This window comes from Elaeis guineensis, chromosome 13 (genome assembly GCF_000442705.2).
Source record: "Elaeis guineensis isolate ETL-2024a chromosome 13, EG11, whole genome shotgun sequence".
Lineage (NCBI taxonomy): Eukaryota > Viridiplantae > Streptophyta > Magnoliopsida > Arecales > Arecaceae > Elaeis > Elaeis guineensis.
This window is the reverse complement of record NC_026005.2, coordinates 20878088-20904930: the sequence shown is the minus strand read 5'-3', so window position 1 is coordinate 20904930 and position 26843 is coordinate 20878088. Positions and strand designations below refer to the sequence as shown.

The 26843-nt window shown below is 37.0% G+C and overlaps 1 protein-coding gene across 7 annotated transcripts in view; it reads left to right on the top strand.

Moving 5' to 3' along the window:
• The window catches only part of LOC105056273 (serine/threonine-protein kinase ATM), an 88072-nt gene that overhangs the window by 37894 nt on the left and 23335 nt on the right, over positions 1-26843 (top strand). For 5 of the 7 annotated variants that reach the window (XR_003802369.2, XM_073247281.1, XM_073247282.1 and 2 more), the window contains exons 18-47: positions 1103-1240; positions 1358-1456; positions 1565-1752; positions 4551-5148; positions 5265-5333; positions 5445-5609; positions 6847-6972; positions 7069-7196; positions 7953-8109; positions 10178-10224; positions 10319-10382; positions 10802-10876; positions 11408-11527; positions 14358-14543; positions 15232-15353; positions 15445-15514; positions 15630-15757; positions 17143-17284; positions 17380-17520; positions 17684-17782; positions 17861-17907; positions 18009-18204; positions 18318-18527; positions 18995-19066; positions 19227-19296; positions 20411-20525; positions 20643-20766; positions 20872-21000; positions 22932-23030; positions 26668-26715. Coding sequence is in view for 6 of the 7 variants with exons in the window: in XM_073247281.1 (XP_073103382.1) it covers positions 1103-1240; positions 1358-1456; positions 1565-1752; positions 4551-5148; positions 5265-5333; positions 5445-5609; positions 6847-6972; positions 7069-7196; positions 7953-8109; positions 10178-10224; positions 10319-10382; positions 10802-10876; positions 11408-11527; positions 14358-14543; positions 15232-15353; positions 15445-15514; positions 15630-15757; positions 17143-17284; positions 17380-17520; positions 17684-17782; positions 17861-17907; positions 18009-18204; positions 18318-18527; positions 18995-19066; positions 19227-19296; positions 20411-20525; positions 20643-20766; positions 20872-21000; positions 22932-23030; positions 26668-26715 (3972 nt within the window). In the remaining variant the exon portion in view is untranslated. The remainder of the gene's footprint in view (positions 1-1102; positions 1241-1357; positions 1457-1564; positions 1753-4550; positions 5149-5264; positions 5334-5444; positions 5610-6846; positions 6973-7068; positions 7197-7952; positions 8110-10177; positions 10225-10318; positions 10383-10801; positions 10877-11407; positions 11528-14357; positions 14544-15231; positions 15354-15444; positions 15515-15629; positions 15758-17142; positions 17285-17379; positions 17521-17683; positions 17783-17860; positions 17908-18008; positions 18205-18317; positions 18528-18994; positions 19067-19226; positions 19297-20410; positions 20526-20642; positions 20767-20871; positions 21001-22931; positions 23031-26667; positions 26716-26843) is intronic. The other 2 variants (XM_029267907.2, XM_019854504.3) reach the window with 2 other exon arrangements.

Genomic DNA, 26843 nt, shown 5'->3' with positions numbered 1-26843 from the left:
AAGCTAAAGAGAGGGATTTGAAGAAGTTTGTATTAAAGTTCATTGGTCCTTATGCTTACTGCCTATTTTCTGTATCGTACAGGTCTTTGGCCATCTTTTCCAAAATTATAATGACATGCCATTGCGAATGCTCTTCTAGGTTTCATAGAAATGAAGAAGCAGGTCAACCAACCTTTCTGTCTAAGCTGGCTAGGGGAGGAAAGAAAAAGGGAAAAATCTTATATTTTAGCGACTATTAGTTTGTAGCGTTTTTGTTAGTAGACTTTGTAATATGGTCTGCCGTACTGCCCGATATAGGGTGTACTGTATCGTGCTGGGAGGAACTATGTACGAAACCCTACTACCTGTACTGAGGCACGTATTGACCTGTGCTGAAGCGTATTGACTTGTACCGAGGTGTACCAAGATAAAAATTGAAAAAAATGGTTTGGGAGCTATTTCACCATTAGATGCATTTTGTATCAACCGTACCTTACCGAATCAGTAAGGTATTGATATGGTATCCAGTATCGAGATAGCGGACCTTGCTTTGTATAGTTCTTTTTTTTTTAACTTTCTCAGCTCAATTTGTGAGAATTCATAAGATATTTTTTGGTTCTTTTGTTTTACATTTCTTGTTTAGGATCTTGTTTGCATTTGTTTTCTGTTTACTGTTTATTATTGCTTCATTGTTGCCTATGCTGTTAAATTAACACTTATTCTGCTCTCTCCATACTTTAACAGCTGGTTGATGGTAGTTTGTAAGAGATGATTTGGAAAAGCTTGAAAGTTGAAATAATATTAGTGGTGGTCCTAACCCCTAAGTTGGAACTTGTAGCAAGTTAGGATCAATAAGTCGGACCTCAAATTGCTTGGATGAGGATTGATGGTTATGGGTGTTTTGATTATAACAATTGGCTTTTGAAGATTTAGCATGTCACATGGAACTTGCTATAAGAAAGATGGTAAAGACAGTAGTATTGCTTGTCATGGACATCATCTGGCTCTTAATGCAGTCTCAACTTCTTGGCCTTAAATTTATTTTGTTTCCTTGTTTAGCTTCAACTACCATTAGTCACTTTGAGGCAAAGTTGCAACATCAGTATGTAATGTTAACTTGCAGGAACCTACGTTTTTCACCGAGCAAACTGTTTTGCTCATTATGGAAGCTATTTTTTCTCTTTCCATTGGTTCCTCTACTCTTCTGCCTTATGCTGGAGCTATATTTGTTTCTTCAGAGCCCAATGAGGAGTCAAAGAAGGTACTGTTTAAGTATTTAGTTTCGGTATCTCATTTGATATGTTAATATGATGATCTCTTGGTTTAATTGTGCATGATGCCTAGCCTCAAATTAACTAGCTAAATTAATTTGTGGCAGCCTTCGTTGACCGAAGAGGGTGACCACGGGATTGTAGATGAAGTTTTAGATTGTTCCGTGGAATCCTTAGCAGAACTTGAGGCAGAAAATTCCAGTGAGGTGGCTTGTGCTCTCGCTGTCTCCCCCTTCCCCAACCCTTCTTCTTCTTCTTCTTCTTCTTGCCATTGGCTGACTTTGTGCTTTTAAATGGTCGTGGTCTTATTCTAGGTGAAAACTGAGCATCATCATAGCATACGCCTTCCTAGGCAGATTAGACAACCATTGATTCATGAAATGGAGGAATATATCACTGGTTTTGTAACATCAAATGTGGAGTTTGATAAAAAACCTTTGTCAGATCTTATCTATTCATGCTCACTTTTATGCAACTGCATCTATGCTTCAGCATTAAAAAGGTGAGATCTTTTTTGGATGTACTAGTCTAACATGTTCTTTCTTTTTTCTTTCCTATGTAACATTTTGTCATAATCATGCTTTGATTTTATATTATCAAATGCTGCGAGTGGTGTAATTGGAGACTCCTGTTGTATTTCGAATTTTCTTCCACATAAAGATAAATTTACTTTATTCCTTATCTATTTCTCTTATCTTTTATCATTGCTCTCATGAAATTGAGAAATCTCTACCGCTCATTCTAATTTGTCTGCTCTCTTTTATACAATTGCACTCACACAACATCAAGGTTTTAAATCTCGTGGGATGAAGGTGTCCAGGTTTCTCCATGGAACGGGATGCCCCACTGTCCCATCCCATCCTTGCAACAGTCTTAGTCATGCATCTCGATTGATATCCTCTGTCTCTGCTCTTCTTCTTTCCTTCTTTTTTCTCTTTTTTCTTCCTTTTCTTCTACCTTCCTTTTGTTTTCTTTTCTTCTCCTTTCTTTGCTTTTTTTCATTTTTCATCTTCTTTCCTTTTACTTTTTTCCTTTTTTCATCGTTCCTTCCTTTCCTTCTTTCCTCTTCTTCTCTCCCTACGTGGATGGGTTTTGAAGTCTCAGACCCATCCCAGTCCCCTTTTTTCATAGGAACGGGATGGGATGGCCGAGATGCCCCCCATCCTATCGAGACATAAAGCCTTGCACAACAACACTATATTCTTTATCCTATTTGTATTGTGTGGCACTTAGTTCTACAACTCAAGCCAGTTGGGTCGAGTGAAGGGCAAACCCTAACCCAACCCAATCCAGTCTCAGATTGGGATTTCTAGCCCAACCACCTTTTCTTCTTTTGGTTGTTTGTTAACCATGACATAATTTCTTATGATGCAGGTCATGATAAACTCTAGTGGCAATTCATCTTTATAGCCATAAACACTATATACATGTACTTGGAATATTTTTAGAAATTTGTGTTAGAACATTTATATGAATGGTATTCCATACCGTACCGATCAGGAACCGGTATGGGTCTCGGTACTGGTTCTTGAAACCTTGCTTATATCAATAGATGTTTACTATAGGTTAAGGTTAAAGTCTGCAAGCTATATACTAGAATAAAATATTTCTGCTAGTATGTAAATATATATATTTTTGAATCTCAATCCTTATCCTTATGATGTTGCTGGCTCTTGAGTTATTCTCTTCAGTTACCTGGGTGCTTGCTGGTATTCTTCTTGAAAACCTTCATATGTAATTCTGTTGATGATATTTAAAAAATTGGGGTTCAAAATTGAATCCAGTTAGCTTGCATGAGTCAACTGAAATGATGAAATGCTCTAGGAGATCTCCAAGTTCTCCTTTTTGAACAAGAGATGGAAAATTGTACTTTGCAGTAAGCAATAAAGTTATTTTTCACACTGTGTAACCTTACTGTATATTAGTTTCATTTACTTATGATAAGCAAGAAAATAGGCAAATGTAATTTTTGATTTTCCAGGAAGTTCATGTCAGTCTTTGACTAATGGTATGGAAAGGGATGTTTGTTTTAGTAAAATTAGATGATACCAGCCTATTGATATATCATTTCAAATTTCAATTTTTCAAAGATATCTATTTGTTTTGCAATGATTGTATGAAAACTCTTGTTTGATGAGAGTATAGTTTCTCTTCTCCTATATATAAGTTAATTATTTCTGTGATTACATTGACTATTGCAAATGAAACATCATTGTTTTATTGGCTTGGTAGGTCTACATCATTACTAAAGTCTAAAACCAATATTGCTTTTCCTTAACTTGGTTTATACTTCTTTTTTATGAGTGCTTAATCTTATATATGTAGGTTAGGGTTGATCACTTGATCAAGGTTTAAATCTGGAAAATGATGCTTATGATAAGTTTTTTAGTTAGAAATCAGCAAACTAAGCCACATGCAAGAAGCATCTATCGGCCAAGTGAAATGGGCTTGAACTTGTGAGATTTAATCAAAAACTCTTGCAGTTTTTGCCTTGAACTACTAAAGCTAAATATCCGTTATTTTTTAGTGATCCAATTTGCTTAACCAACTCCAAGTTTGTTGGTTTTTCATTATTATTGATCTTAATCTTTGAAAAAAAAAAAAAACTTATGCAAATGTTCATAATCCTTTAATTGATTATATCCTAGTTATTCTTAAATGGTGCTCACATGGTTTTACAACAACTGTATCTTATGTTTGCATTTTGCCTTTTACCCTTTCCACTCCCTTGCCTCATGCCTGCCCTGTCCTAGTGATGGAGGGAGATTTTCCATGAACCTTATTTGGCAGTGTGGTTTGTACACATAAATTTTGCTCTAGCAAATCTAGATTTTTCCCTTTTTTGCATTACCATGTAATATAACTTTCAAATCTCCAACTTAGCAAATTGAGATTGGGCTACCAGGAGTCCCATTGACTTAATGAAGTATGTTCATAATATTTGGGTTGGAAGGTTAGTGGTTTCATGGACTACTAACAGGTTGTTCGTTGTGCAAGTATATGATAAGCAAGCATGAGAAGTCACGTTGTTGTTGTTGTTACCCTGTTGTAATAGCAAGTATACTGTAGAGGGTGTATTAGAAAGCAAATCTGAGGAATACATAGTCTATAGGTAACACTTTGTACCACCTTTGAAGTTGTAGAAATATTTTCTTCCTCTCTTTGTTAATATTGTAGTGTGAAATACCTACATTTGGAGTTAGATATCTATTTCTAGATTTGTTTTAAAAATAAAATGCATGTTGCTTTTCCTGCCTTACTAATTTGTTGTCTTTTTTTATTAATCTTCCTTTCATGCAGGCAAAGAGGTGAAAAGTCTTTGTTCTTCAATAAGATATTTGACTATATTTCAAAGGTTCTGGATCATACAGTTTGGATGATCGAGGATAAGTGTAATGAAATTCAGCATCATGGTTATGCGAATATATGCTCCATTCTTGGTGCATATGGATCCACTTTATCTTCTTTCCATAGCTTAAATTCATCTCCACTTTTTACATTTTGGAAGGATAATAGCAATATTGATTGTGAGCCTCTTGTAGGAATCATTAAATCAATTGAGAAACTTTTGGTGGTTCTTGCTGAACTGTTTGCTTTGCTTTCCAATATTACAAGTAATCCTGAGATACAAATTGATCTGCCAACAATAACTGGATCTAGTTCTCCACAAGAGTCCACTTCTATGGTGCGAATTGTTGATATTGATTTAGATGCCAATAATGCTTGCAAGGATGTTGATGCTTTGACTGCTAGTGGGAGTAGAAGTTCAGTTATTTCTTCCTCTCCTTTCCAATGGAAGCTAGAACTAGTCAAAGTGATTTCAACTTTTTTCTCTATATCACCTCTTCATACATGGGAAGTCTTGTTTGAACTAATGGAAAAAGAAAATGATGCTAAGGTAATGACTGCATTTCTTAGGTGTGTTTGGATGTTAGTTTTGTTCTTCTTCTTCCTTTTTTTTTTTTTTGAGCATGCGGTTGATTAATCTGTTCTGGAGATTTAACTTTGATTCAGGTGCATGAAGAAATTCAATATATTCTTTGCAAAAAATTTTCTGGCCCTGCTGGAAATCTGTCCTCATTGGTACTTTAGACTGTCTCAATATGTTATTCGTTGTATTGGTTTTTTAAATTTCAGAGTGCGCATCTTGTTTACTGCTCATTTACTTATATTTGCATGTTTCTATTGTGGCAGGTTGGTTCTATAGATACCACGATGAGAAATTGTGCAAGTTTGAAACTTTGCTGTCATGATATTTTACCTGCCATCTGTGCTTTACTGGGATCCTTACTGACAGTGGGTTCTAACCAAAAAAATGGCAATCCTAAGCAATGCAAGGGGGAAATGCTCTCAGAAGAGGTATGCGTATATTTTAATGTTATTATGGGTAAACAAAAAGATTTCATATTCCATTTTGGACATAATGAACCTCTTTGTAGGCATTTGTATATGCACATACTGTTTATGTTGGTGTATTTTTCAGTTATATTATGAGGGGTGATGCCTGGTTAAGTTTTCAGATTTCGGTAGTGTTATGACTTAATACAACATTCAGACACATGTTTCTCTGTGTTGGTTACAGGAAGGCCAGCATATTAAGTTGGTTCCTGGTCTTGCAAAACCTAGCCTGTCTGAATTTGTCTTGGGTTAGAATTTGCAGCTAAACATGACTGGTCTCAATAGGTAGGTTCAATTTGGGCCCAAATTCTGGAAAGGCTTGAGTTTCATATAGGGGACTAGATAGTCAAACATCCTTTACTTACGTGTACTAGGGTTTGGTTTTGATTTGGCCAAGTTTCAAATACTGGTACAGTTGTACTGGACCTTGTCCAATTTTTTGGTGGAACTGTACTTTTCTTGTACTGTCCCCTTCAGCAGTATTTGAAACCTTGGATTTGGCAAGCCTATAATTAATGTGACTGAAGGATCACTTTCAGATGTGAAACCGAAATTCAACTTACGATTTTGGAGTCCAAATATGAGTTGAACTCAAGTTCCTTGAGCAATTTGCACTCCTGGTCACTTGCTTATAGAGGTTAGAGGTGTCTATTGTTTCTTGTTTGGTATTTGGAAAATATTTAGGTGATATCTGTTGAATTTTTTTCTTACCTAATTCAACTTTTAACATATGGCACCATTCACCATAATTTTAAGTAGTTCATTTTGAAACTGGGTGACTTGAACATTTTGACATGTTGGAATGTTTGGTTGCCCGTAAGTGCCAGTGTCACTTCAAGTATGCCTGAAGTCACATAAGCATTTGATTCTCCTGGGGTGGCCCAAAGCTAGTTCCTGCTTTGAGGAGATCTGGTTAATATGCGGGAGGTGGAGGTGGGTTGGTGGGGATCTGAAGTTAGAAGTGAGTTCCTGCTTGTTCAGTTACAGACAGTCACCTATGTTGCTTCTTTACTAATATGTATCTGGTGGATCCATGCTCTTGCTTGTTAGTCAGCTGTGCTACTGTCATGTGCATCTTCTGATACATTTGGAGGATTATTACTAATTTTATTTTCTTTTCATCTATGCCTTAAAATTGGATTTTATAGCCTATGTTTAGGATTTATTTATCTTGATATGCTTGTGAACGTATCTGCAGATCTTAAATGCCCTCTGTGACATGGTAAACACTGTTGCGGAGATTGGTCTTCCTGATTGGTTTGTTCGTGTTCAGCTAATTGACTGTATTTGTTGTTTTGTTTTACTAGAACCCCACTCTGCCCAGGTGATTCTAGTTCTCGCTTTATATTTGTGAAACATTTTGAATCAGGAGGTTTATTTACTTACTGATACTTTCTTGTTGCTCTTTGCATGGCATCAGGTCATGATTGAAAAGCTTCTTGCAATGCTTCAGGATACTGATTATCGAGTTAGACTTTTTTTGGCAAGAAAAGTTGGTGTTCTTTTCCTAACATGGGATGGCCATAATGAGTTGTTCCATGATATTTGGTACGTGTCTGTAATTTTGTTAGTCACCAATACCAAGCTATTTGTTAATACTTTGGATTTGAAATTCTTCTCCATAGCTTGTAGCTTAACCCCCTGGGGCTTGTCCAATGTTCATCTTTTGTGGGAAAATTTATTATAATTTGTTTTCCATGTTGGCCTTCCATAACCAAACTCAAATAGTGGGGCCATGGCTTGACAGTTAAGGTTATGAAGCTCTTTATAAATTGATCTTCACATAGATGCAGGTATTGCTGAATTGTAATGTCAGATCCAATACCTGAGCTATGCTCTCTTGATCCTGTTTCTATGGTTCTTCAAATTCCTAGAAATTTAAAATTTGTCCTCTCCTTACCCAATCTTTGTTCTTTCTTCTAATCTCGTGCTTGCTGCCAGCTTTTAACGGATTCTGTCACAGGAGCAACACATGCACAAAAGAGGAAATGGGTAAAGGCTCATTATGCAAATAAAGTTTTGACTCCTGTTTTTGATTAATAAAGAGTTTCCATCTCATGATTCTGATTGTTCTAAATTCACCTTGCTAGGATTCTTTACCTGATGTTATGCTTTGGGACGGTCCAATTGCATTTGCACCTACCGTTCGAAGCTAGACTTGTTCTTTTAATTAGCTTATCATAACTCTGAAGCCTAGTTCATTGTTTGGGTTTTACATTTCTGGAAATGATTATATCATTTTTTAATGGGTTTTTGTCCCATTCCTAGAAAAGAATAATATCAGTATGCATCTGTTTTTATCAGTTTGAACTTCGGTTTCGAGATGGTGATGGCCTCAAAAGGGAAGCTTGTTAAGGCTGCAGAGGTCTCAGCTTCTGGTGCTCAGCCTGTCCTAGCTATGGAAACTGCTCTTATCACCCTTGCACATCTTGCCTTGTGTAGTGAGGAGGTTGAAGCTGAGGTACATTTACTATGCTATGAATTATTAATAATGAAATTAGAGTCTGAGATGCAGTGACTATTCACATTCTTTTTGGAGAGTAGGCAGAGTCCTCTCCTTTTTTTCTCCCTTTTATTAAATTTTAAGTGATCAAGTTTTTTATTTTGTAGAAAACCTTTCTTTGCATCATATGTTATTATTTGTGCTATACTGCTTTACCTTTTGTTGGTAAATGACTGCATTGACATGAATGATTGTTAAGGGAAGCTTGTGGTGTAATATTTGGAGGAGAAATGTTGCATGTGGAGAACATTCCATAGAACTTGGTAGGAGAATGATTAACTCTTTTTTTTTTTGTGGCACACCCCAGGGAGGGGGGGCAGGGTCCATCCTTAAAACCAGTAATTTATTTCTGTGCAGTGCAAGTGAAAGATTCAAGCCCAAGGTTAGGCACCCTTATTTTGTGGCAACACTTGGCCCAACCTAGGTAGCTTGGAAAGTGACTAATTGCAGATGTTATGCAACCTACAATCAAGGTTTTAAATCCTATTGGACGGAGGTATCCCGGTATCTCTGTGGAATGGGACATCCCGTTGTCCCACCCTGTCTCGGCAGTGGACTCGATCATGCATCTTGATGGATATCTTTTATTTCTTTCCCCTTGTTCTTTCCTTTCTTTCATTCTTTCTCCTTCTTTGCTTTCTTTTTTTCCTACCTTTCTATCTTTCCTTTCCTCTTTTTTCATTAACCCTTCTGTTCTTTCTTTTTTCGTTTTCCTTTTATTTTTCTCTTTCCTTTCTCACTTCTTTTCTTTCTTTCTTTTTCTTATTTCTTCATTTCTTTCTTTCATTTTTCTTCTTCTTCTTTTCTTTCACCTTTTCCTTTCTTCATCTTTCTTTTTCTTTCCTCTTTCTTTTTCTCTCCCCACATGGATTGTTTCTGGAGTCCTAACCCTGTCCTGGTCTTGTTTTCTCACAAGAATGGGATGGGACAGCTGGGACACCACCCATTCCACTGGGACATAAAACCTTGCCTATAACAGAGCATGCATGCTACTAAAATATCACTTTGTCAATGCTGGAACATATTTAGTTCTGTAAATTTACATTCCATCATTGATAAAATGTTTGTCATATTGTTACTAAATTTTATTTTCCCAGGGTATGCTAAACACCCATGCTTGGCATACTTGTTTATACAATGATGGTTCCTTTAAGGTGATCTTACTACTCCCTATGACCAAAGACTGTTCCCAGGCCTTATATTAAATTTTGTTTCTCTAGTTAATTCAAGGACCTTTGTCCTCTGCATGCTGTATACTTATTTGCCCATAGGCTGCAACTTGGTTAGGTCATGTCTGGTTAAGGGAAAACTCCATCGCAACCCTAACTAAATCCAACTTGGGCTCAGGATGGGGTTTCTCCAATCCAACCCAATCTAGCCACATCTTATGCCAAATTTGGTTTTGATCAGGTTAGTTGAGTTGGTGCTGGTTGGTTGGGTTGATGGGAAATTTTTGAACATTTTTGTTGGCTTGTTGTTTGTTGAATTGAGGCATGGATCAGTCATAAATTTCAATGATGCTCTTATACATAATTTAACAAGATTAATATATATATATGTATGTATGTATGTATGTATCAACATACAAGCATCTACATGAAATATAAATATGATTTTTTTTTTAATTAATATGTTGGTCAGATCATGTTAAGTAAGGTTGGGTTGGTTTTGGGTTGGGTTCAGGTTGGTTGGGCTGGGTCGAAGGTCAAGCTAACCCAATTTCACCTGAGGTGGGGCTGGGGTTTTTGATCCCAAGCTCAACCCAAATTTATAAAACCTCAACCTAACCCCTTCCTGACAAGTGGCTTAGGCTGGCAGGTTCAAGTTGTGCCCCACCCCAGTTGCATACTATACGTTGATCCTTTCCTTTTAATTTAAATATCGCATGCCACCAGCATATTCTCTCTCTCGCTCTCTCATGCCAGAAGTATACCCCTTTTTTCCTTATTCCCTCCCCATTTTCATTACTAAATGAATTTGTGAAATTTTTTAGTTCTCATTTCTGAATTGTGAATTGAAATTGCAGGCAGTCTTCATGATATGTGTGGTTGCAGCTACCGAGCCTGGTCAAAGGTATTTATGATTGGTAACCTCCTTGTACTGGCCTGTTGTTAAATCTCTCGTTGACTCTAAAGTTATTCTATTTCTGGTATTGTCTTTTCTGCAGGGAATTGGCATTTGCTTTATTTGATACTTTGTCAAGAAAACTCCAATATGCATCCAGGAGTAAGGTTAATTGTCTATCCCGTAGTTCATTTGAATTGTCTTCACAATGAATTTAGTGTTTGAAATCTTCTTTCTTCTATTTAGAATAGAGTAAAAGAAATGTAGTTATTATGGAGGAACTTGAGCCTGAAAGGTTGAGAAAGGCTGGTGAGAAGGTAGTTTAGAACCTTGGACAGGGAACTCTTGTTTATCCTTGCAAGAAATGGCCTTCTAAAGCATTTATTTTGAAAGACCCATTTTTTTGGCCTTTACTGATGCTGTATCACAAATTTCTGTAGAATAATTGGCATAATGCTGGAGCCACGAATACACTCTCTTTGTTAATTAATCATCTAAGTAGTTATATTATCATGGGGTGCCTTAAGTTCTATGGAATGAAGAGTAGTATCTTATTGCTTGTGACTTGTATGGAACCTTTCTGCAGTATTTAGAGCAACTCATGGGATCGATTCTTGCTCGTTGGGTAGCTTGTGAAGTAAGCTTAATGGCACTAGTGGAGGTAATGGCATATACATCTTGCTTTATTCATCATTGTGATCAATATTTGTCTATACTCTAGTCAAAGATTCTGCTTGCTTTTATGAGGTTGGTAACTTTGATGTTTATACAAGATACATGGTAGTTGATTGGGGACCAAAGAAAAATTTAGTAGGAGTAACATAATGTGGTTATCTGACTTGTTAATTCTTGGAGGCCTTACTTTGGACAATTCTATGAAGTACTGTTCATGGTTGAATAATTATTTTGTTGATGCATTTTTATATTGTTCTAGAGATTGACATACGATATTAATTCTGCATATTAAGATATTGCTGCTAATGATTCGATCATTTTTTATTGATACTTACCATGGGCCCACATTTTATTAGTCCTTGACTTTGATTGTAGAATTTTTTTAGTATATCTTTTGCTTGAATCAATACCTCAAAGTATTCATGGCATAGTTAGGCAATAGCTTCCCTCCATGCTTTTACAAGATAATTTCCTTATAGTTTAATTTCTTGTGTTCTTGAACTTGGTGATATTTCAGGTACAAGATCTCTTTCTTTGTAAATCAGATGTTAGATGCTTTGTGCAATATTGCTGTCCTTGGCTCCTTGCACCTTTAATTCTACGAGAAGATATCACGAATCTTAATTGGGTATCCAAGGTAAAATTTTCTGTACCTTGCCTCTATAGAATGCAGTTATATCCTTCCTATGCTGCTTGAGATCAGCAGATGATCAGAAGGAACAAAAGGTCTCTACCGTTCAAAAGATATTGTATTTCACAATTGTGTCAAACAAATGTTACTTATTCTGCAGTTTTCGTTTCCCATTGTTAATGGAGTAATATACCTTTTTTGAAGAAATTGTGTCATGCAGAATGTAGACATGAGCATATGATAGGACCAATAGTCCCATATTGTTTACATGCCCTTATGAGCAGGGATTATTGTTCCATAATATTGAGCACAATCTTTTGTGTATCTCTGTGCTCTTTCCACCACTTCGAAATTCGAATGATGAGGAATCTTAAATTTATTGTTTGGTCCATGAAATATTGTACCGGTCCTTCCCTCCTTTATGTTTTGTGCTCTTAATTTCTGAACAATACTAGCTGGTTCTTAAATGTTGAATGGAGCTTCAGGATGTTGAATTGAGATGTTAGTGTTGCTAGTTTTGCTTTATGATTAATCTGTTTTCTTGAATTCTTTTGTATAATATAGATTGTTTTTTTAATCCCAAATGTACTGCATTTCTTTGTTCTTATTTCTTTTGTGATGTTTCTTTTTGGTGTCATCTACTTAAATTGTGGAATTAGAGAGGCAGCCACAAGGTTAAAATGATTATGTGGCTAGCATGGACTTGGCATCATAGACTTTGAGGTTTTAGAAAAAAAATTGGGCTACTTCTGATAATTTTACTATATATTTTTTTATATTCAGTGGAGAGGAAAGAGGCAACAACATGGTGCTTTTGCCTCTTTTTCAAGATTTATTTATAAGTTTGTGATTGATTTTGTGAATGAGATCCATAGTTCCATACTCCTTTATATGAAAAACCTACTAATGTCCTTTATATATTATTCATACCTTTTGGACCCATCATGGTTAGTTTGGCAGGGATTATTTCACTTTTTGAGAAAAAAAATGTTTCATTCCATTGAGCTTTCAATTCCTGCTGATAGTGCAGTACTGGTGGCTCATTTAAATGCTTACTTTTTAAATTTTTTTATTTAATTGATTTTTCTGGTTTAATTTTACTTTATTAATGGCATGGATTTTTCTTCTCTTCCCTTACTTAGAATTTTGCTGGTTTTCCATTGTTGTTTTTCTCTTTCCCTTCTTGACACTCCATGATGTTTGATTGTAAAGTGTGTCTATGGGTTGGATAAGGAAACCCCCACTTTCCCCTTAAATCTTATCACCGTACTCCCTTCTTAGGAAAAGGAGTGTTGTCTTCACGTCAATCAACTTCTGGTAAGGTTTTACATCCCAGTCCTCAAACCCATCAGTCCAGCACTGGGTTGAGACAGTGCCAAGACGTTATCGACCAAACACTGGGGATGGTTTAGTGTCTCAATGATTTGTTATGATGCCAGTTTCTTTTATTTTTATTTTTGTTTTCTTGTTATTTGGTGTTTTTAATGTATGTCTATAAGTTTTTTACAGTTTGTCATATTTTAGGATGAGGGTTGGCTATTGGAGCCATGTTTGGGTTAATGCCACCTGCATTATTGTCATCACCAATGCATTGAAAAATTTTAAAACATAACAGTATATTAAATGAAATACTACTTACCGTTCATATCACCAGAAGTGTTGGTTTTTGTGGGGGAAAAAACTTGTTTATGAATATTTTTTTCATCTAATCAATTATTTTAATAAAATTTTTAAAATAATAAGAGCAATTCTGATAATTTTTGAAATGCATGTTAAATATATCACAGAATAGCCTTGCTCCATCGTTTGAAATATTTAATTTATTTTTTTATTATTTTAAGTTAATTTATTCAAAAATATATTCTAAAAATTAATAGAAATTCTGAAAATTAAAATTGGTTTGCAGTTTTTGTACTATATTTTCTTTGTTAACCTGTATAATGGTGTTTTCATCAGGTTGTCTTTAATTTATGCCAATTTTGGGTGTAGATTTGGGTGCTCCAAAACACACCCAAAGTTGATCCACATCAAGCAATCATATGGTAGCATGTGTGCAGTTATAGTGCAAACGTACTATCATTTCCCCCAATATGATTATTGTTTTCAATAATTATTTTATTTAAACATAATTATAATTTCATAAGAAATGATTAACACATCCAATAAAAAGATATGGTGTTTTAGGTTGATCACACTTACAATGTACCAAAATTTCTTGGCAAATGAAAAAAATTTGGTATACTTTTCCCTTATTTTGACCAAATAAAAGGCAAGGAAGAAACAGATGGGGAAGTGATGATTGGATTATTGCTCAGATTTGGCAGATCTAAGCCCCTTATACCCTCTTCTTTTTCTCTTTTCCCTTCTCTCTTTTTTCTGCTTTGCGTGCGAACAACTGCAGAGCAGGGCTTAAGGCCATTTTCATTTCTTTTTCTCCCCAGGGTCCCAGCTGGTAATGGTGGGTAATGGCTGGTCCTGGTCTCTAATTTGTCTTGGTCGATACAGATCATTACAAAGTGGGGCACCTGGTTTGAGAGGTCATAGGGTCCTGGAACCTTCCCAGGACTTGGTTTTTTAAGGGTGCTATCTGGAACTGGCAGGACTGATTGGGGTGAACTGTGTCCTGAACCCTTGATTTCTAGTCTTATAAGACAGCTGCAGATTCCACCCTCTTTCTTGTGGCCTTCTAAGCTGTTTTTGTTATCTTTATCCAACAAAATATTCTGGTAGGACAGTTAAATTTTTCTGTCTTTCCCTCTCTCTGTTCCACTGTTTGTGATTTCCATATCTTGTATGTTCTATTGAATTTGTATTGTTTTATTTTTTTGAACTGCAGGTTTCTTGTCAGCCTCTGCCCGATATTGTGAAGGAATATTTTGTGCCAATTTTTGCAGTATGCATGGCAGTGCATTGCAGTGGAAAACCAGACAAGGAGTTGGGAAGAATGGCACTTTGTAAATCAGTTTTGCATCTTGCCAAAATTTCTGAGCTGGAGCGAGATGACCTTATAAAGAAACATATGGTACTGGAAAAACTACTTTATCCAAATCTCAATAGCAGATAATTTGTGCTCTGTGGTATACAGATTTTCAATGTCATGTATAGTTTACTGCCTTTTCCTAAGCACTCAGCTTCCATTATGCAGCGACCTAGTACGGTTAATATCTCAGGTTGGAGATTCAGTTTTGGGTCTACCATATTGCTGGTGTGATGTAAGGGGTTTTTCTGTCATATAAATTGAGCGGTGTTCCATGTTCATATGATCATATGAGTTATTATGTGCTCTAAAAGCTACTTTCATGCTTAAGGACTGTAAATTAGTATCTCAAACATGTGTTTTTCGATGCCTCAATTGCACATGTAGCATTGGAACTTAAAGATTGATCTATCAGAAGAAACCATATGATATATTGCATGAGAAATCCAGTTTGTCAATATTTATCCATTGGTTTATATGTATTATGATATAGTAAATCAAAGCATACAGCACTGAGCCATGCTAGTTTGCATGATAACAAATTCAGTGCATAAAGCAACTTACTTTTGTAATTTAAGGATGTTTAGCTTGCTTGTGGCATATCTTCTGCAATAATCTTGCAAAATCATCTCAAAGATTTGTGCGTGCGCATGTGCGCATATAGGTAACACCATAACAGTTTTTTTTTTTTTAAAAAAAATTATCTTATTTGCCAATTTTCTTAACTTTGCAGGTGTCAATTGTCAGCTGCCTTTTGTCACTCACTTGTTCTTTCACTGTCCCAGACATGCCTCTTTTTACCAAGGAGACTGTGGTCCTTTCAGTGCAAACTGTTGTTGATGGTTTTTTGGAAACGTATAAGCTTTTCCTTGTTTTCTCAATTTTTTTACAACCTAGTTTCTATTCTAAGAATCATTAATTGTTTCTTTTGTTGGACATTTTTCAGGGATCAACGTCCTACAAATATTGGTATCATTGATAAAATTAACATTTTCCGCCCTGATAGGGTTTTTAAGGTTATATCCTTGTCCTTGTGTTGGATATTCTAGGTCCCAGCTTATATTGTCAGCTTGTCAAGTAAATTTTATGTGCCTTTGAATACACTATGAATAGTTTTTCTCGTATGTGCAGTTTTTAGTGGAGATACATTACCAGATTGCAGCTGCTGTTCATCCACGGCATAAGTGCCATCGCCTCTCTTCAATTGAGGTTCTTATCCATATAATTGGGCATAGAGCTGCTGTTTCTAGCACTTCATGGTAGATCTCTCTCTCTCTCTCTCTCTCTCTCTGCTTTAAGAATTATGTGTAACTTGTAAGCTAAGAAGAGTTTCAAAAACTTCTTCAGAGCGTCAGTAAATCAATTTGTTTGAATACTACCTTAGGTGTTCATATTTCTGTGGAAGAGGCTAAACGGTAGAAAAGACTGAAGAAAATATAGAAGTTTGTGTTTAGCACAATACAGAAAGAAGCGATGGTCAAATATTCCAATACGTTCAACAGTGTGGTTTTGCATAAATATTTGAGACTGTGGTGTAAAATGCCATTTGTCACCCTTTCTTTGAACTTGAGGAGCTTAGGTTTTATATGCCAGTTGGAGGATTTGTGTGATGGAAATGATTGGTCCCAGCATTTTAACAAGTGATATGATGCTTTAGTCATGTTTGTTGATGCATCGACATTAGTTTAATCAAAGCGCTTTCTGCAAGCCCCTTCTCTTCAGTCCTTTCCCTTGGTCTGTGGATTATATGGGGTCATTCGGTCATGCTTCACTTTGCACTTCTCCAATAGTCCATCCACATGTTGGTTGCAAATTGGAGTCCCATTATTGGTAATGATTCTCTGGGGAAGCCTGAACCTGGATAGTTTGTGATCTTGAATAAACTAAGCTACAACGAGACCGGTCGCCTTCCTCAAAGGAGCAGCCTCCACCCACTTTGTAAAGCATTCGGTCGCGGTGATGATCCACATGTGACCCAACTTAAAGGCTGATTTTTTTCCTGATTAGGTCCAGTCCCCAACATTGGAACAGCCAATAAGATTTAATGGGATGGTTTGGTTGGCACATGTGACAGATGCAAGTGTATCTGACAGATCGGACATTGATGTTAATTTTTTTGTGTATAAACATTTGGGTTTCTTTTTCCTTCTCAATTTTTATGCTGATTTTTTGTGTGATCTGGTTAGTACCATTGTTCTAATTTTTCTACTGTAATTAGATACTCTTGAATTCCCAATTTGGCTAGAAAAGGAAATAGGAATGATATGCATCTAATAATATCAATTTGGCATTGTTGCAACTTGTAATGCAAACTTAAGCTCTGATACTTAGTTAAAGAAATAGTTCATACTTCATAGAGTTTGCCAATAAGAATGATTTTTAAGAACTTGTGACCTATGCCAGAAGTTGTAATTGGTAGTTATTAAGGAAGAATGATAATAATTTAGGCACTTTATGCTGCAGACAAATCTGAATGACTACAGATGCATCCTTCATATGGACCACCACGTTATTTCACTAGTGTCTTTATTTGTCTTATGGATGTACCATTCTTGTTTCTTTCTTTCTACAATGCTTGCTTTTTGCTTCATAACTTCACGTTTATTAATTTTTTGTTAATCACATGCTAATGGGCTTGTTGCAGCTATATTTTCAATATAGTGGGACAGGATATTGGGAATCAACCTTTACAAAAGCAGTGTTGTGCTATACTATCTACATTGCTTGAAGCATTTAAAGTTGACCCTTCCAAAGAGGTTGTCAGTGTGCTAGGTGAACAACTTCAGGTGATCACCTGAATTATTTAGTTATTTTTTCTTGTTATTTTTATTTGGCTAACATTCTTGCCTTTTGGCCTTTTTTCTGTTATGAATATGTGCAGTTTTTGGTTTCAAAATTGGTTGCTTGTTGCATTCCTGCTGAAAACAAGAGAGAACCAAGTTGTGTTCATTCATCAGGACTCTTATCTTTGCTTAATCAGCTTACCGTGGATGCTGACTTATCACTTTATGATTATATAAGGGTATGACCTCATTATGTTTGTTAGAGGAGGTTATTGTGGTTCAATTTGCTTATCAATGCTGTTTAACTATATCAATGTTGAATTTATTGTATTTCTTTTTTGGGGTTTTGTTCTTGATTTCATTTAGAAGTGATCGTCTGTTTCTGATTTGCTGCTGTTGCAGGAGCTGGAACCATTCCCTGACCTTGATTGTTTGGAGAGAATCCGGGTGTTTCATGATGGCCTGTGCAATGTCTACTCTCCAAGGGATCAATTCCTAAAGGCAACTTTGTCACTTCCCCTTCTATATTTCTGTTGCATGTCATATATATCTGAACACTGACGGTCTTGTTATAAATAGTTTGTCAGGAGAGCTTGTTACCTTCCACAAGGATTACTCATGTGCAGGTAGCCCATATTTTCCACTTTCATGTACTTTGTGCCTCAACCTTGTAAATTTATTAATTTTTTAAGCTACTGGATTCCTGATTTTGTCCCTTATTTTTCAGTCTTCGGCATCTGCACAAGAAGTTAGTCCTTGGAGAAATCATCCAGAAAGAGACAAATGTTCCAGATGAATCAGGAAAAAGTAACTGCCGGAATTGTGATCCTGATGTTGTTTCTGCTGTCTGGACTCTTGTTGGTTTGTGTGGCTCCAATGAAGCAAATAATATGAGTGTTCTGGTGGCTGATTTCATATCCAGGGTCTGCCCTTCACTAGTCATCTGCTGACTTCTTTGTGTTGTAATGTCCTAATTTCTCGTTCACTGCATATTTTCTGTCTAATTTTTTTTCGTTTTTTGTTATCATGATCATAGATTGGAATTGGGGACCCTTATCGGGTTGTCTTTCATCTACCAAAGGATTCTTGTCGAAACCTTTCTTTCAAGTCATCAAGCTGGGAATCTAGTTTCTGTACCAGTATTGTAGTTTCAGATGGGCTATTGATTGATCTTCTCAGACTTTTGAAGAAGTACCTATTAGATGATCATGTGAAGATAGTGGACATGACTTCACGGACACTGCGGGTAAGTTCATGGAAATGGATATCCATTTGGTCAAATGGTGAGGACACCCTTTTTGTCGTGGCTGGCTGGTGGCTACATGATTTTTAGGTGCTGAAATGAGTCAAAGACTCTAGTACCACTTGTCTAAGGCCTATTTACCACCAGCCCACTCTATATTATACCAAAAACAGTTATTTTGATATTTAGTCATAACCAAACAAATACTTTTAATTTTAAATATAAAAAATGGATTCAATAAACTTTTTATGTACCAAAATAACAATTAAAGTTCATGTTAAGCTTCTGTGATCATGCTGAACAAAGTCAATCTTGTTCATGAAATTAGATGTACTTGTAATAGGATGCCTGAAGTGGCAGTTAGGAAGTTTGGCTATTCTGGGATTTTTCTCCTCCTGTGGAGTCTTTGAAATAAAATTGCTGGATTAGTGTAGCCAAGTTTTCTTATTCAATCTGATGGATGTAAACAGGGGATTCTTTCGACTGAAAAGGGTCAAGGCGTGCTGCTGTCCCTCGATTCTTATGAGAGCTCTCTAATCGCAGTAAATTTTGCAACTTTTTAAGATAGATTTTTTATGCATCAATAGATCTCATTGCATCTGATAATCATGGTTTTGGGTTTACTGTGCATATTTATTTTGCTAACTTATTAGGAGTCCTATTTCATGTTCATGCTTATTGCTTTTTTCTATTATTTTGCAGGTTCACTCGAAGGGTGTTAACTTGGACCTTGTGGACAAGTTACTCTTAGATTCTGAAAATTATTCTGGTGGTAATTTTACATTTTAGATTCTCATCCATCTTCTTTTCTCTTAATACTATGCAATCTCTGAAATTTTGATTGATCTTTGCTTTAATAGTGTTCAGGTGAAGGTTTTAAATACTAGTGGGATAGCAGGATGTCCCACTATACCGACTCTCAAGTGTTGAGTTTACTGAACCGCCTCAAATTGGGCAATTCGGGGCATGTCGAATCGTATCGGTGGCTAACCGGTGTGCTTCGGATGTTAGATTTAGAATGCTTGCGAAAACGAAGTAAGGGAGAAGGAAAGAGAGGGAGAGAGACAGCAGGGGAGAGAAGGAGAGGAAAATGCCAGCGATGGCCCGTCGAGGCTATCGGAAGGCCGTGAAAGCCTCTAAGGCTCCGTGGTCCTCCGTGAGATGCTAGAAGAGAGAGAGATAGAGAGAGGTGAAGGGAGAGAAGAGGAGGGAGGGGAAGGCAGCGGGGAGGTCGTCGGATGGTCTAAAATAACCCGCGACCACTGTGGGTTCGAAACAGGGGTGAAGCCCTTGTTTCATCGTGTTTTTTAAAAAACACGATACACAGTGAAGCCAGCAATGGGTTTGTTGGCTTCACTGTGTTTCTCAAAAAACACAACAAAACAAGGGTTTCATTCTTGTTTCGAATCCGCTGCTGCCATGGGATAGTTTTGGGGCGTCCGGCGGCCATGGTGGTCATCTGGTGTTCCTCCGGCGGCCTCCTGCCCGCTTTCCCCTCCCTCACCTTCCTTCTCCTCTCTCTTTTTACTCTCATTTTCTCTCGTCGAGACTGTGAAGTCTGAGAGGCTTCGCTGCCCTCTGATGGCCACCACTAGTGTCTCTGTTGGCCTCTCTTCCCTCCCTCTCCCTCCCTCCCTCTCCCCCTCTTTTTTCCTTTTCGGTTCATCCCTTGTTTCAGTGTCGGTTTGGGCTTGGTAGGGTCCGGTACTGGGGCGTACGGACCATACCACCGGCATGAGGTCCGGTTCTGGGTCGGTGATCCTTGGTTGAGACCATCTCCCGACCAAGATGGGACAGGACATCCACCATCCTACGGTATTTAAAGCCTTGATTCAGCTAATTGGTTCGTTCAAATTTATTTATTTGATTTTGATTATCTAAAACAGAAGCCATTTCTTTGGAGGATCCTTCCCTATGGCAGACCGAGGGTAAAACATACGAGCAGTGGATCTGCTCACTTGTGCACTCACTTATTAGTCATTGTGATGATATTATCCTGAGGTATCTCTTTGCTATGCAGAGTTGCTGCTGTATATTCAAATATTTATACATGTTAGGTCGATTATCTTGTCGGTATTACTATATTGATGTATAATATTTTTCTATATTCTATTGTAGATTGTGTCAAAATATAGTTTTGTTGAAAGCTGAGATAGCTGAACTTTTGCTTGCAAATGTCCTGCTGAGCATAGCAGGAAAGGTTGATTTAAGTTCTGATCTTTGCCAGTTAATCTCAGCAAAGGTTAATATTTTTCCCTGTAGTAGTGACTGTTAATCAAATGATTGTAGTAAGTTGTTCCCCATATAATACCCAAGTAAGTTCACTATGTTCTTCTCTGCTTTGCAGGTTCAAGAGAACATATTTGATGAGTCTAATGGCTTGGTTAAGTCAATTCAGGTGTTTTTGGATGCATTGAATGAACTTCGATCATGTTTTGTTGCTGAGAAAGCAAACTCCTTTTCAACTCCTGTGAAGGTAAAGATATAACTATAAACTCTATAATATCATATATGAATGCGTACACGCATTTATGTATGTAGAGAAGAATTGATATCTGGACAACCGTAAAAAGCAGCCCTAATAAGGTTGGTTCTGACCAGCCGACTAAGGGCATGACAACGATGATCGAAGTTGTTGGATGTGATCTACTATCTTTAAACTGCTGATTATCAAAGAATCATGTGATTTAGAGATCTCTAGCATATGCATCCAGTGGTTAAAAATGGATGGTTTAAATAACACAAAATAATACATATTTTTTATCACTAGATGCATAAATTACCAGCCAGGGAGTCAAATCGATGTAAAATTTGGTAAAGTAATGAATCACAATCCACATTGAGAACTTACAGTATCTAAAACTCAGAAAATAAATGTAGTATGTGAATCTGAACCTAATCTCCTTGAAGCTTCTCATCTGCCAAACTTAAGATCTTGATTTATGTTGATCCTTATCTAGGAAAACATCTAATCTTGTTTAGATTTGATTGCATAGCTTCGAAGCTGTATCAAGTAATATAGATTCATATGGAGATGTTCATCATTTGAAATCTCATAATTTTCCTCTAGTTAGATGGTGAGCCTTGGCGCAATGGTAATGTTGCTCCATTATAACTTGAATTTCACCAGTTCAAAACATGGGGTTAAGGTTACATACATCTGACCTTTCCAAATCCCATAGTGGTGGCCTGGTGGGAGCCTCGTGTAGTGGAGCATCCTTTTTTATCATTTTCCTGGAGCCTATTTTTAGAAATGTTACAACTAGATCTCTGACAATTTGTGACGGTCAATTCTTCTACCTTTTCCAAGTCTTTGATTTGTGTTTGTTGACATACATAATTAGAACTTTCTATTAATGATTTTTCTTGTTCATATAAATGGAGATTGTTGACAAGTTTGACATGGTCATTCTTTGTTGTTTGGCATTCACACTTCAAGTTTTGGAGATTATGATGTCCACACTTGAGTTTAGTTTAGAAGGCAAATGCTTCATAACTTTGAGTGCCAAGCAAGGTTTGCCGTTTCGGTACTAGATTCCATACTGGTAAATTTTTATTAGAGTAATGGTACGTGGTTCGGTATGATACGATAGTGCCAGTATGGGGCGGTATGGCATTATATCGGTATGGTACGGTACGCCCGTAGTATGAAGCGGTATAGCAAACCATGGTGCTAAGAGTTTATTTTGACACATTTTTCTTGATTTGACAAAACATGTAGATAAGACCTAAAGAAATTCTAGAAATGTGGTTTTCCAATCTCTTGCTAAAAATTAATAAAAAATTATCAGGCCTGTTACAAATTTTTAATATTTATATGTCATCATGTGATGGTGTCATACTATTCTGATGTGATATCAGCACCGATACGTGGTGTCTCGATGTCACACTATTTGTATTGGTATTTTCCTATCCATACTGATTTGTACCAGTGTGCATTAACAAACATGTACTAGCTGGTACCGACAATTTTTTATTCTTTTTTATGTTTTCAGTTTTATTACATACTTTTGGTATTAGTACCATACCGTGCGGTGCTGTTCCAATGGAAAACCGGCATAATGTTCGGTATCGGTACTTAACCCTGTTGGACACTGTTTCGTTGGTAAACTAATACCCCTAAAGTAGACCTTTGCTTGGTTGACCCTAAATATGACTGACACTCCACTCCTAGAAACAATTTTAAACACAATGAGCTAAATCAAAAGAGAGAGAAAAGTTTGTCTGAAAACATGCGTATGTGATTATGTTCGACTTTGAATGTTTATTCTCTTTATCATTCTTCTTACATTTCTCTTAAAAAAGCAATTATGTACTGGGGATCCTATTGTAACAATTTCTGGTTCCTTCATTTATTTCTGTGTGCAGCAGTATCTGTGAAACATAACTACTCTATTGTTCTTACAGCATGGCAGACCTTCTAGTTTTGGACGAACTCGTAACACTTTCGAAAAATCAAAAGATTGTCCATCTAACATTCTAACACTGCATTCTTCATGGAAAAAGGTAAGATTTTTTCTGTAATAAGTGTTTCTATTTTTCACAATGTTCATTGACTAGGATTCTTTGGCTTAGATTTAAATTTTTCGGTATACCTCAAAGTAATCTAGGTTTTCAGCCAAGATGGAAATCTGAATTGTTTTTGCTTGTTTAGTATTCTTATATTATTCTGCAATAAGCATATTCGTTATGGAAATATATCTGTCTTTTCTTTTTATAAGGTAATGTAACAGTGTACTTAAAATTTACTTTGTCATTCTACCTTGCTGATACTTCCAGTGCTCGTTGTTGCATATTTTAAATTTAAAAATCCCTATTAGGAAATTCAGGGTCTTCTAGTACTTCGATGTTTCCAATGCTGAAGGATGGGATTTTGAAAGTAAGGTGCTTGTTGTGAATGCTGGGTCACCTTTGAAGCTGTAATGACAAATATTTAACGGTTGACTGTAGGATACGCCAACCCTTTAAATTGTTGAGCTGAATGATGGGCTGAACTGATCTATTTCACCGCCCATGGTGCATATAGAACCTGATATACATGCCAAATGATGCAATAATTAATTGTAAATGCTTTTGTTTGACTAAGTTGTTCTTCAAATCACTTCTCATTCTTATTTTAGCTTGTAATGAAGTAGTAGAATTCCTTGATGGATCATAATTTATTTACTGTTGATCCCTTAGTAGCTTGTTTCCCTTTGCTCTTCAATATCTATCTTATGCAAATTTGTTATCTTCCTTGTTTTTAGCTCATTCTTTACTGAGCTGGAATTCTTTATGATTGCTCACACATGTCAAAATCTTGCACCTTAGCTTTCTTCATACTTTCTAGACTGCTTTATGATTCTTGAGTTTTAGCTATGCTTTTTCCCTCTTTTACTTCACCCTGTACCTTATCACCACCACTGCGCTGCACCAAGTCCCACCCCCCGGAGAACACCCTCTTCCCTTCTTTGCCCATCTCCTATGAAAAGCTCATCTCAACTTTGTAAAAATTATTTTCTTATGGCGTTGTGTTGCTGCTTCATGCTTTTTTTACTTTGCTAACTAGCTTTTCTAGTACAAATCATGTTGTGCCAGCATAAGCCATGCTGATCATGTGCCTAGTCATGTGTCAGAATTTATGGCAAATGAACTAGGTGCATGCTGGTTGATGCTGGGGTATATGCACCTTTGCTGTGCCCAGATCTTGTCAGCATGGTATGTCTTGTACAGCATGGTCTGGCTTTACTTTGATCCATGAGTAAATGTGTTCACTATTCAGTACTGTACTGCAAACATGATGGGGATTACACAATAGATTAGATTTTGTTTATGGGGGCTGGAAGAGTTTGTTGAAGAAAAAGCTTTCTTTAACAAAGAAAAGCTAATGGTTAGTTGTATGAGAAAAATTGAGTCAGGCAAAATCTTATAACATAAAAGTTAAGTTTAGGTTTTCTTGGCTTAGATTTCCTAGCGATAGCTATAATCAAGGTTTGCCGTACTATATTGAACTGGGTGGTATGGGGCATACGATACCGTACCGTATTGGTTCGGTACTGGTAATTCGGTATGGGGGCATATCAACACTTGGTACGCTGAATAGGCTCCCTACCGACATAGTAATAGATTGCCATCGGTACAGGACCCGATATTGACATGGTGAACTATGTCTATAATCATAGAATTATATTTTTAATGTGACTTTCAAGTTATAGGTTGAAAATTGAAATGACCATGGCATTGCAACATATTCTCCCCACGTTTTATGAGATGCTAGATGACAAAGGTAAAAGGATCAGTGTCTTCTAAGAAAAATTGGTAGAAGTGGAACTAGAAATGTTAAATATGACCCTTTTATTTGTTGTGGCACAATTATGGGAGTTGAAGTTGCCATTTGTAGTACAACGAACATAGAAGATATGATGGATCTAGTCTATTATAGAACCAAGATTTTATGATAGGGCCATTGCGGGTTTCTATAGAACGAGACTTGCATCCCGATGCCTAAGATGGTGGATGTCCCATGCAATGCCAATCCATTTCTTAACTAGTCTGGTTTCGAAGTTGGGGCCAAGGTTCGCCAAACCAATACCAGTTGGCAATTGGTTTGGGGTGATAGGGGTTCGTAGTGCTGTTCTGAGGCATACCAGAAATAGGGATAGGGAGGGCAATAGGGAGAAAAGGAGAGGAAGAGAGAAAGAGAGATAGGGTAGAGGGGCTTCTAAATCCTAACTCTAAGTGATAGAGAGAAAGAGGGGGAAGGGAGGAAGGTGGACGGTTGAGGGCTTAAAAAAGGGATGAAGGTAGAGGGTTGAGGGCTTACTCATGATGGCCGAGGGGGTGCGAGGCTAGCACCATCAAAATCCTTGAGGTTGTGAGCATGGGGCTGGGGAGGTGGGTAGTGTGCTCTCGAACCATCGAATAGTTACAAGCGATGAGGGGCCAGTGTGCTCTCGAATGCCATTGCAACCGCGAATGGTTGTGAGCGCCAAGGGGGTGCAGCATGCTCTCGAGTCATTGCAAGTTGGGGGAGAAACACTCGAAAAAATCATGGAGGGGGGCTCAAACCATCGGTGGTGTGGGGAGGTTAAAAGTGGGGGGGTTGGAGAGGGATTTTATTGCGGTGAACTAGGGGGAGGGGGGATTTTAGAACCGAACCAACCCAACCTAGCTGAACCGTTTCAACTAGTTGGTTCGGCAAACAATGATTGGGACAATGCCCTATCGTGACACTCAAGATGGTGATATCATCCCATTGGTGTTTAAAACATTTGATAGAACTACCTCACCAAATTCCTTAACTCATTAGCTTTCATAATGCATCACTAACAAGATCTAATAAGGACATCCAGAGTTTGGCTATGTGAAAAGAGGTTAGTAATATTCTAACTTATGAACCATCTCTTTTGGTTGCATAATGAAGTAGAACCATGTTGTATAAATTTCTTTCTGTTCACTAAAATATCTTAAAGCAAGATTTTTAATTATTGGTACTGAACCTCATACCATTTTTCCAAAGGAATGGTTTGGTATTGGTATGGCTTGTGTATTGAAAATTGACAAATTATAAAAAAAAAAAAGGGGAAACCATTAGTAAGGTACTGTCGGTATTGACCGGGATGCACTTATATGGCTGGTATGTGCCGATACATACATTTGAGCATCCTAGAATTCATACTGGTGCTGGTTTTTTGCTGGAGCACTCCGGTACCACGTGTACCATCTCGTCGGGTGGTTTTTGGAATCATGGTTTCTAGTAATTTTCTTTGCTTTAACATCTTTCAAAAGCTCGATATGTTGTTTGGGTTTATTGATCCGTACTTCCGGTATCTAATGTACCATATCAACTGGTAATTCGATATTGGGGATTTGAATTGGCCTGTACTGGCAGAACCAACCGGTTCCTTATCATTTCTTGTTGTATCGACTCACTCTGCTCGGTTGCAGGCCAACATCATGGGTAGCATGAAAAAAGGTTCCCCCAACCTTGTGTCTATATGGAGGGTCTACCATATCAGTATGGAATTGGTACATTACCCAAGTATCAGGACATTACCTAAATACCAGCATGGCAAACCTTGATTCCAACCTAATTTACAAACTTTATTAGTGTTACTTCTTTCTATTTTAACTTTCTGATTCCTGACAATTTGTTTATCCCCAGGTTTACTGGCTTGCGCTCGATTATCTTGTGGTTGCTAAAGCAGCAATTGTGAGTATAACCTTCGATATCATACCTCAATCCAGAATCTAGTTATCTACTTGGAATGTTGATGCTGTTAATGAAAATAGGAAGGAAAAAAATAATACCTTGAGTTTTATTTCTGATTGTCTATCTAT